The sequence below is a fragment of the Alnus glutinosa genome, chromosome 7 (assembly GCF_958979055.1).
Source record: "Alnus glutinosa chromosome 7, dhAlnGlut1.1, whole genome shotgun sequence".
NCBI lineage: Eukaryota > Viridiplantae > Streptophyta > Magnoliopsida > Fagales > Betulaceae > Alnus > Alnus glutinosa.
In genome coordinates this window covers 8134526-8146538 of record NC_084892.1, presented here as the reverse complement: position 1 = coordinate 8146538, position 12013 = coordinate 8134526, and the positions used below count along the sequence as shown (strand labels likewise).

Genomic DNA, 12013 nt, shown 5'->3' with positions numbered 1-12013 from the left:
TTTAGGATTTAGATGATATGCAATGCAACAAGAAGCGAGTCTCACATGTGAGAGTCTACTATGGTAATATTTTATTGGTTGCAATTAAAGTCAAGAGAAAAGCTAAAGGTAAAAGCCAAAAAAAAAGAAAAAAGAAAAGAAAAGAAAAGGTAAGGCTATGTGATAATTACAACTTTTGCACGTTTAACAAAATAAAAAATAAAAAAAAAAGGGAAAAAAAAAGGGCTAGCTAGTGGGTGTTGTAATAGAAATCAAAGGGTTTAGTTTGTCTAAATGAATGATGGAAAGATAGAAAAGACATATAATTAATAGGATGAGAGTTTTATATTAGAGATGTGATATATTGTCATCCCAATATATAATTTTTGACCATTTTTATTTACGTGACAATTTTTTTTTTTGATTTTTTAGAAAAAAAAAATTCTAAAACTAGTTAAGAGACCACCTTATTACATATGGACAATATGGTATAAAATTGTATTTTGAAGTGACAAGAGATCTTATCTCTTTAAACTATGGTGATGTAAGACATTTATGGCTTCATAGAGCAAAAGAGCAAAGAAGAAGGAAAAAAAAAAAAAAAGAAAAGAAGAAAATAAAATAAAGAATAAAAAATAAACTTGCTCGATGTGTAGTTCGGACTCTTGGGGTTTTCTCCTTCCTTTATCACTAGCCTTTATAGAATGCTCAATTTTTTTTTTTATTTAAATGGATATAATGATAATTAATATATTTTGGAATATTCATGATCTTGTTATTAGAGCACTAACAACAGATTCTCTAACTATTTTGCCTAATTTAGGAAATCATACAAAAACACTCAACAACAGTTTCCCTTTATATTTCCCTATAGATTAAAATATTATTTTTTTACCTTTTATTTATTTATTTATTTTTGCTTTTTCTTCATCTTCTTCTTGATTAACAAGACCAATATACTCAAACCCATCGACCCAGGGGAGAAACCAAGCGATTTCGTGAAACCCATGCTCGATCTCCGGTGGGTGTTACTGAGCCGTCATCGACAGAGCCAAAGGAGCCGATTTCCAGCGAAATCCAGCGGTTCAGTGACGGCGAAACAGAGGAGACTCGATCCTCTGATAGGTTGTTGTTGACAGTGACCAGAAGACGTGATTTTGTGGGTCGTTGGTGGGCTGTCAGAGGATGCAATTTCCGACGGATCGAGGCTAGTTTCTGACGATTTCTACCGTTGCCGATCTACTGCTACTAGTGGAGATTGGAGACAATGTTGGAAGTCGGAGAAGAAGGGAAACGTGAGCAACAGAGAGAGAGAGAGCGTTTATTTTAAGATTAAATAATCTATTAGGTAGCTACAGTGCTACCCAATGATGAATATGTAAAATAGGGCATCTGTTGTGACTCGTTTTTTGGTAACTATTTTTAAATTTTTCTTATTTTAGAGAATAAAACTACTTATAAAGCATCTGTTATTAGTGTTCTTAGTATTTATGAACAATTTTAATAAGAGTGTTAAATTGTCACTTTAATAAAGAGTAATTGTCATCAAATAATTAAGTTAAAAAAATTAATCTTTTGCTATATATAGATTATCAAACACTTATTTTCAACTCATAGACGATTCCGGCCACCTCAAGATCATACAAACAAACATATATCACAGAAAATTTATGTTAAAATTGATGAAACTACAAAGAAAATATTATTATGTTCCACAATTTATTTGTAAAATTAATAGTCTCTAGACTCTCTACATGCCACCCCACTATTTGTGCCGTACAACCTTCCTGCCGCCTGCCGGGTCGCCCTCTCGCGGTCTTTCCTTCTCGTCCCTACTTCCGAACTTCGGGTTGGCAAAGATCATCCACTTATGAACACGTGGCAAATTCCTATTTGCCGTACCCTTGCGCCGCTGGCTCATCGCGTACGATTCCCGTCTGTAACTATCGTGACGCAACACTGTAGCTCAAAAAGCAATTAAAAAAAAGAAAAAAAGAAAAGAAAAGAAAAAAGAAAACCGAGAATCGTGGAAATATTACAGGACCCCACTGTTTCGGTCTCTTAAACACTGCTTTGTATCACAACCAGTCGCAAAGTCTTCCTCCAAGTATATAATGGAGTATTTAAGTTTATTTATTTTTTCTGTGTCTAAAAAAGGTGGGATTGAAAAATGCGGTTAGCCTTTGCCCTTTGATGGAGGAGGGGCATCGCTTCCAAGGCAAGTAAGAAAAGCTAACCGAATGAGAAAATTGCCTCTAATCTCTTTTCTTTTTTTTCTCTCTGACTGATTAGCTCACTTGGCTTGCTCACTCAGTCTTAGATCTGACTCTCTGAGCTCGAAGAAGATCTCCCTCTATAAAGCTCACTTTTTCTGCTCATTACTCGATTTCGTCCGTCTGATTTATTTGTAAGGTAACCGTCGAATCTTCTATATTATACTCACACGCTCTGCTTGGTTCCCGAGAAAAATGGAGGAAAGGAAGGGGATAGAATTCCGAGCTTAATTCTTGTCGTTGCATGTTTCAAAAGTTGGGAAGTTTGACCAAGGAATTAAATTACTTGTGTCAAGCTCTTTAAAGCTTGTTTTTCCTGCGTTTCACGGCAAGGACCTACTTTTAACTTTTTATTCATTTTTTTTTTTCTTTCTAAATTCATGTACCTTTTCTCCATCTCACTCTACTTGTTTTGCTGCTTGATTTGAGAATTATTTGCCTTACATTTTGTTTGGTTGCTCGGAAAATGGAGGAAAGCAGAGTTTGCAGTTTAATGTTTTGAAGTGGTCATGCTGTGATTAAAGAATTAGAAAAGCTCAATTCAACAAATCCTAGGAGAGATATATATGTTGTTCTCTCTTCTTGAGTTCTAAACAGAGCTCAAATTTTGAAGTTAGTTCAGACTAGTTATGAAGTGATTTTTAGTTGTCAATATGTTGAAGGATTCAATTGGAGCACAAGTTTTATGACTCAAATTCTAGTTATTACTCATTCCCCCCCCCCCCCCCCCCCCATTTCTCGTTGATTGATTGGAGGCTTAGAAGAACGTAACATTTTGAAGAATCAGACTTTGAACTTGTTTCTGATTGAATTCAAAGTTGATTTTTATTTCGCTGTGTTGAATGATTGACTTGAAGTAGTAATGGCGTCAAAGCAAAGATCGAAATTGAAGAAATTGACTTCGAGCGGCTCTAAAGCTGCTAATTCTCCTTCATCTTCAACTACATCATCTTCAAAGCAGTATCTGGACACATCTATTGATGGTCAGAGTTCTCCAGCGTCTTCGTCAGCTCGAAGTAAGCCTCAGTACTTTTACACAGAGAGTTTACCTTTGGATACCGATACAGAGAGATCCAAAGAAAATGTCACAGTGACAGTTCGGTTTCGTCCTCTAAGGTGCATTTCACTTTTCCAAACTGTATTTTGTTGGTAAATTCTATTGATGAGTGCTTTAAGTTGATTTTGGTCCGTCTTTGGAATAGTCCAAGGGAAATCCGTCAAGGAGAGGAGATTGCATGGTATGCAGATGGTGAAACTGTTGTGCGGAATGAGCATAACCCATCAATAGCTTATGCATATGGTAAATTATATAAACCCTGGTAACTTCTAGTATCACATTCTCGTTCTTATTTATAAATTGTGCACAGTAAATGAAATTAATAATGAAAATCCCATGCTCTTTAAGGTTTGATGTGTAGATAGTTGAAGAAAACTTGAAGATGCTAGATAACTTTATGTTTGTCTCTTAATTAATTTCAGAGACATCACATTTTGCAAGAAGTTATATAGAGACAAGAAAATACCTTAGAAAATTTGGCAATGCTGCAACTGTAGATAATTGGACATTTAACTACAAGTTTAATACCATTCTGGACAGAAATTTCCTCCAAACTGGGTTGGAGAAAAATTCTTCTAACCTAGTCTAATAAATTGCCACGTGTCCTTTTTAAATGGGGATTTGATTCTTATACAACACCATCACAACAACTGCACAACAATCCTTCACATGAGGGTGGCCCCAGTGTATGGGACCCACCCTCATGTGAGGGGTTGTTGTGCAGTTATTGTATTGGTGTTGTAAATCTAACATTTTCCTTTTAAATGTGAGAGACACTTTTTTTTTTTTTTTTTTTAATATACTTAATAGATTCTCTCACCATTAACTGTTCTCTTCTTCTACCACATGAAATTATTTCTGTTTGAGAGGAGTCCAACCGTCTTTCTTTCATGCTGTACATCTGAATCATCTCCCAGAAGAGATTGATGGCAAAGAGAATGAAACATCCACCGCTTGTGGCTTATCCGACACAGTTCAAACCAAAAACCCCGCCTTCAACTCATCCGCCAAACCATACCCCACCTTGGGGTTCAAAATGTCCCTCACAACATTCTTATACTTTTTCATCTTCATGGAATACTTAGCCACCAACTTCACCCTCCTCGTTCCCCTCGCTGACTCAATATGATTCAGCCTCCTCATTTGCTCCTGCTCATGAATTTGCTTAAAATTATTCACAAGGAGTTTGGTGGTTTATTGTCCAAATCCCGGAAAATTGAGACAATTAAATGGGTGTGTTTGGTAAACATTTGGGTTGTGGACCTTTTTTTTTTTTTTTTTTTTTCTTTTTTTCTCTAAATAGTAATAAGAAGTGATTGATGTAATATAAAGTAGAGAGAAGTCTTGAAATTTTTGTATGAAAAAAGTGAAAAAAATTGTTAAAAAGTAATTGATTTGATATAAAAAGTGAAGAAAGTTGTTAAAAAGTTGTTGATGTGATATAAAAAATGAAATGTTTTGGAGTTTACTTTTTCATGGAAAATATGGAGTGGTTTGCCAAACATAGCCGTTTTATTTTCGGCAATTTTTGGTGCTAAGGACAATGATGGGTCTGAAGGAATAAAGCCCGGTTTCGACTCAAAGTAACAAAATCTACTCAATGGTGTAAATGGGTTTAGGCTTTGCAATATTTTGGATTCTATTGTACAGAAAAAGTTGCAGAATTTGAGGAATACAACCATAGGCAGAGGGTTATCTTTGTTTATTGTGGAATTACTAGAAAGAACAGCATAAAGAACAACAATTTCTCAATTGGAAAGATTGAGATTGACTAACCTTAGAGATTGAGCATGAAAAGTGGCTGGATAGTGCTGATATCGGCTGATTACAAACTGGGATAAAGAAATAATTTCATTTGTTAGAAGAAGAGAGGAGTTAATGGTGGGATGCTCTGTTAAGTATATTAAAAAAAACATGTGCCTCTCACGTGTGAAAACGATACATGGCAATTTATTACAATTCCTCCAATTCAGTTTGGAGAAAATTTCTGTCATACTATTCCTTATGTCATGAAATTGTGAAAAATATTTCCAATGATTTTTTGGTCATGGTGGTGAAGGGCTAACGATATGTGGAGGGGTGGGGTGGAGTGAGGTTTGGGGTGTGTATTCCTGGTAACATAGTTTCATCCCCCATTGAATCATTTAATATCCATGTATGAGCCAGTTTGTACAAGAACCTTATTTTCTGTTTAACTTTAATCCTTGTCCGATGTTATTATAATTCTGTCGTATGTATATGTCTATTCTTTTTATTCACCATTCTTCTGGGAATTCTAAAAGTGGTTAGTTTTGGATATGACCAGCTATAGCATTTTGAACTTTGCTTTTCAATATTACAAAAATACATAATGATTTTACAATTTTGTTGAGCTGACCTTGTTTCAAGTTGTGTGTGAAATCAAAACAGTTCATTGCAGTAAGTCAAATACATAATTTTGTGGCTATTTGCTCAGCTGTGTTTTTTAATTATCTATTACAGAGTGTTATCTTTCTCTTTTTCTTCAAGGAACAAGTTTCAATCAAATGTGGTATTATTGTACTTATTTAAGTTAATCCTTGGTATGGAATTTTGTGTCTCACTTCATTGGTTTCTATTCCATGCTTTTAGATCGAGTATTTGGCCCTACTACTACAACTCGTCATGTCTATGATGTTGCTGCTCAGCATGTTGTTAGTGGCTCTATGGAAGGAATCAATGGTAAATAGTTTAGAATCCCGTTTAACATTTTCTTTATTATTTTCAGCTTTCACCAATGTTCTAATTTCTATCCAAGTGTTTCTTTTGCTATCTATTATGACCTCATAGCCTGATCTAGATGCTCTAAAATGTAGTTTTGATTATTTTGAGTGTTGTGAGTGCACATGTGAGGGCTGTGTCTCACATTGAGAAAAAATAAAGAAAATGAGTAGTTAACATACCTAAATGGACCCAAGCCCATTAGTTTAAGCTTTTGGGATAGAGTGTGTAAACGATATATCTGCCACTTCATCTCATACACGTGCAGCATCAACTTCATGTCCAGATTCATCAACTCGTCCAGATTCATTTGAAGACTCATTCAAACAATCTCTAACTAACGGATAACTTAGAGATAGGATTTTTTTGTATTTTTGAATTATATTTTCTGTTATACACTTTTGAATTTCAAACTTAGATAGGATTACATGTAATCTAATCCTCTATATATACTGTTATGAACATCAATGAAATTATTCAAGTTCAAAACCTTTCATGGTATCAGAGCCAGGTTAGCATAAGCTTGGGAACAGTGTAAGACTTTAGAGAGATGAAATGAGGATTGAGGAGTGTGAAAAACCATAGAACTAGTGTGTTGTATTCTCAAACCTGTACCATTTCTCACTGCTACATCCTCAGAACCTAGATACGGCTGCTGTAAGGATAGAATCTCCAGGTTGGCAGTGATGTGCTGATTTGCAGCACTGTCAGCATACCAAGGGTCATTTGCAGGAGCTGAATTGGAGTCAGCAACCATGGCTGGCAGATAGTTGGGCAGGAGGATGACGCCCTTGGAATGCATGATCCATCCTATGGAAGCAGTCTAACGCCTGATGAGAGAATTTCCCAAAAATTTAAAATGCTGGTCTGGTCGGAGCAGGATAGGAGGAAGCTGCTGGGCGAAATTTGGGTGAAGAGGCAGCAGGTTTGGGACCACTCCAACGTTTTCCAGAAGGCTTGGACTTACGGTGTTGAGGATGAGTACTCGGCTTTGAGGAGAACATGGCAAAATGGTGGGAATCAGCTGTGGTAGCAGCATTTTGGCTTTCCAGTAGGAGCTCGTAAGAGAGCAATTCATCCTGAAATTCACTGAACGTTAGTGACTTGTAGCGAGAAGCAACAAAAAGAGAGGTAACAACCGGGTTGAAGGATGGATGAAGTCCACCAACCACGTAACCGATGAGTGCATCATCAATTACTGGTTGTCCAACAACGGCCAGTTGGGCAGAAAATTGCTTGGCAGTTTCAAGGTAATCCGTGCAAGACTTGGAACCTTGATGCAGACTTTGAAGTTGGCACTGAAGATGAGAGATCCGGGTCTTCGAATGAGAAGCAAACCGGCTGGAAAGTGAATCCCAGACTTCCTTAGCACTGGTGACACCAAAAGTGGTAGACATCACTTTCTCCGAGAGAGTGGCATTAAGCCAAGAAAGAACAAATTGATCTTTCTTAGTCCAAAGCAGAAAATTTAGACTGAGGGTAGCAATAACTTGCCCTTGAGCATCCAAAACGTACTTGGGAGGGCACGGCTCAAAACCATCCGTGAAACCCATAAAGTCGTTTGTTTTCAAAATAGGAATCACTTGGTTGGGTCCTTCCAATTTTAATTCATCATGGCATCCTTCATCGAATTTCTTGTCCTCACACACCACAACAAAATGGTGTGGCTGAGCATAAACACCGCCATATTATGGAAATGGGTTTGTCTTTACTTGCCCAATCTCATCTCTCTTCTCTCTTTTGGGTTGATGCTTTTGCTACATCCGTTTTTATAATTAATCGTCTTCCTTCTTCCACAATTGACAATGTATCACCCTACTTCAAACTCTTCAACAAAGAGCCGGATTACTCCCTGTTTCGTTCCTTTGGGTGCTTGTGTTTTCCTCTTTTACGTCCCTACTCTACTCATAAGTTAATGTTTAGGAGTAAACACTGCATTTTCTTGGGTTATAGCACTAATCAACGTGGGTATTGCTGTCTAGATCCTATATCTCGCAAGGTATATGTGTCAAGGCATGTGGTTTTTGACAAATCACGATTTCCAGCAAATGAAGGTGTCCTCACTCCTGCCACTACAGGTTCAGTCATTCCTGTTTCCTTTCCAGATTTTCCTAACATTTCATCTTCTTCTTCTGTCCAGTTACATCCGGTTCCCACAACCATCTCTACTGCACTACCCGACACACCTTGCCCTCTGCCGAGTGATACTTCACTCTCTACATCATCCCTTGACTTATCTCCTGATATACAGGTTTCTTCTCCTAATTTTTCAGCTTCTTCTCCACAAGCTTCTTCACATCATAATGCATCATCTACTCCTTCACCCTCACCTGAGACTTCTTTAGTTCCTGTTTCTACCCATCCCATGCTCACCCGCTCCAAAACATGCAACTTAAGTACTTGTTCCTTCACTAATTTCACTTACTTCTATTCCACCAAGCACCCTTTACGTGCCCTTGCCAGTGTTTCTCTTCCACCAGAACCTACATGCTACTCCGAAGCAGCCAAATCACCTGAATGGAGAGCTACAATGGGTGATAAATATGATGCCCTCATTGCAAACCAGACCTGGTCCTTATGTCCTCGGCCTTCCACCCACAATATTATCTGGAATAAATGGGTTTATAAGATCAAATAGAAGCAAGTTGGATCTCTTGAACGTTATAAAGCTAGGTTGGTAGCAAAGGGTTTTGATCAAGAAAGTGGAGTAGATTTTACAGAGACTTTCAGCCCAGTGGTGAAGCCTTCCACAATCCGGGTTCTTTTAGCTCTTGCTGTCCAGTTTAATTGGAATATCCATCAACTTGACGTCTCCAATGCTTTTCTCCACGGACACTTGCTTGAAGAAGTGTATATGGAACAGCCTAGAGTCATTGATCTTCAATTTCCATCTCATGTTTGCAGGTTACACAAGTCTTTGTATGGCCTTAAACAAGCACCTCGTGCTTGGTTTACACGCATTTCTCAAACATTGCTGGAGCTTGGCTTTGTCTCCTCCCCTGTTGACAGCTCATTGTTTATGTTTCATCATGAAAATGTGCATCTCTATTTATTGATATATGTGGATGATATTCTACTTACGGACACATCTTCATCTTCATCCCATATTGCTTCTGTTATTCATCAACTTCAATAGGTTTTTAAGCTTAAGGATCTCGGAAACTTGCACTTCTTCCTCTGCATCCAAGCTGTCCGATCCTCTCAAGGATTGCGTCTTAGACAATCAAAGTATATTTCTAATCTCCTGTCCAGGTCCATGATGTTGGGTGCAAAGCCGTATTCTTCTCCATGTCTTGTTGGTTCAAAATTGTGCAATGCTAATGGTGACCCATTATCTCCTACCGACATTACTACCTATTGTCAAACCGTGGGAGCTTTACAATATTGTACCTTGACACGTCTAGATATTGCCTTTTCTGTCAACCAGTTATGCCAACACATGCATCATCCTTCTACTCTCCATTGGACAGCGGCAAAAGGGTCCTTCGTTATCTCAAATGCACTATTGATCATGGCTTATGGTATACCAAAGGCCCTTTAACACTTCAAGCTTTCTGTGACTCGGACTGGGCAAGTAATCCGGATGATCGACGCTCTACAACGGGTATTGGACAGCCAAGAAACAATCAGTAGTTGCACGTTCTAGTACAGAAGCTGAGTACCATGCCATGGCTCTTGCCACCATTGATCTATTTTGGTTGAGAATGCTCTTTAAGGATCTTGGTATTCCATTGTTTTCTATTCCTCGTCTTTGGTGTGACAACATCGGGGCCCTTGCTTCTAACCCTGTTTATCATGCTAAGACCAAGCACATCGAAATCGACTATCACTTTATTCGTGAGAAGGTGCTTAATGGTGATATCTCTATCAAATACATTAGCACGCACGACCAACTTGACGACATTTTTATGAAGGGCCTCAGTTCGGTACGATTTCAGCTACTACACGACAAGCTTATGGTTTGTTCCGTCCCCATTAGCTTGCGGGGGGCTGTAAATGATATATCTGCCACCTCATCTCATACACGTGCAACATCAACTTCATGTCCAGATTCATCAATACATCCAGATTCATTTGAAGACTCATTCAAGCAATCTCTAACTAACGGATAACTTAGAGATATGATATTTTGTATTTTGGAATTATATTTTCTGTTATACACTTTTGAATTTCAAACTTGGATAGGATTACATGTAATCTAATCCTCTATATATACTGTTATGAACATCAATGAAATTATTCAAGTTCAAAACCTTTCAGAGTAGTGTCCAAGTATGTATATTAATGTACTCTTGGTTGGCTCTCAAGGCAATTCTCAACCTAACATTTGGTATTAGCGCTTTAGCTTAAACGAGTGTCTTGGTATTTGACGCTTTTGGTTTGGCTCTAGTAAAGATTGTGGATGGCTCTTGGAGCAAAGTTGCATTCCGTGGCCTGCAATTGGTGCAGCTCTTGTACGCGTGACACTCTTGGATTTGTAAAATGACTCACACGAGGGGGAGTTGGATTAATGTGGAAGAGACTCACACGTGAGGGAGAGATTTGTTGTGAGTATACATGTGAGTATTGTGTCTCACATTGAAAAAAAAAATAAAGAAATTGAGTGGTTAATATACCTAAATGGACCCAAGCCCATTAGCTTAAGCTTTTGGGCTAGAGTGGTGTCCAAATATTTATATTAACGCACTCTTGGTGGACTCCCTTAGCAATTCTCTCCCTAACATTGAGGCACCATGGAGAAGCAATTCACACACAACTACATTTCCATCATTTTCATTCACAGCTCTTTTCTTGCAGGACAAAATGATAAGCCAAACATATGGCTATTTATTTTATTGGCTCTCATTTTCAATTTGGTTTAGAATTCTATCCGATTCATTTCATTCTAAGCTGTGATTTGTATTATGGATGAAAAATTGAAAACCCTAGTCATTTGTATTAGTCATTATATTTTCCATCACTAAATATGGCGTGGCAGAATGGGATACAACTATTCAACTCTTGGATGTAGAAATCCATGAGAAATTATATGTTAACCAATGAGATTATGTACTTGGACTTTTTTGGCTTAGTTGCTCACTGTTTTATAATCTTCGGCTAAACTTGAAAAATGCTTAGGGCTTTCACCTTCCCCAGCAAGCTTACTGTGAGTGTACCGACTTTTACTTCCTGGGGTGGGTTCTGGACCATCATAATCTCCAGATACTTGAGGGTGCATGTCTTAATGCTTAGTTGCTTTAATGTAATTGTGTTATTGATTTCTTGAAGTAGAATATTAGAAGCTAGTAGTTTGTTGTATGGAAGAAAGCTGGGACATGGATGATTTTTGACCATTGAAGTTTTCGTTGCACTGAACAATCCACTAGTCTTTGGCGAATTATTCGCATCAAATATGTATAATTTTCTGAATCTTTGGCAAATTATTTGCATCAGAATGTATGAAATTATCCGGTCATTGTTGATTCTTGATCTATGTACTTTCCTTGATAAGTGGTCTTGTCTTGGCATCTATCTTCTTAAAGTGAGCCATGCCAATCCAAACTGCAGTGCTTGAAGAGCTGTGGCTGAACAATAAATTGTTCACTTCTGGGCACCTCTTGTGTTGTTACTTAGGCACCCAAGGCTTTGCCTTGTCAATATTGGACTACCACTGGCTGCCAAGGTTTAAGGTGGGTGTTAGGTGATCTGTTTAGGCGGGGTGACAAGTTGAGTATTCCAATAAAAAATATTTGCAGTTGTTGTATTAAAAGCTAATGGACTAATATGGTTTTGGTTGGCATATGTATCGTTATCTCAATTGCTGATGTCATGTAGTGTACAGTTTTATAATTTACTCTTATGTTTCTTTTTATCACAGGTACCATTTTTGCATATGGAGTGACAAGCAGTGGGAAGACCCACACTATGCATGTGAGATGATATGTTTATGCCCCTCCTTTCCTTACATGTTGTATCTGAAATACAT

At 37.7% G+C, this 12013-nt stretch overlaps 1 protein-coding gene across 4 annotated transcripts in view; it reads left to right on the top strand.

Moving 5' to 3' along the window:
• Positions 1-2081: 2081 nt before the first annotated feature.
• The window catches only part of LOC133872549 (kinesin-like protein KIN-7K, chloroplastic), a 34561-nt gene continuing 24629 nt past the window's right edge, over positions 2082-12013 (top strand). The window contains exons 1-6 of one of the 4 annotated variants that reach the window (XM_062310107.1): positions 2082-2201; positions 2294-2391; positions 3113-3368; positions 3455-3552; positions 5920-6009; positions 11906-11958. In XM_062310107.1, the coding sequence (XP_062166091.1) occupies positions 3115-3368; positions 3455-3552; positions 5920-6009; positions 11906-11958 (495 nt within the window). In that variant the 5' untranslated portion in view covers positions 2082-2201; positions 2294-2391; positions 3113-3114. The other 3 variants (XM_062310108.1, XM_062310105.1, XM_062310106.1) reach the window with 3 other exon arrangements.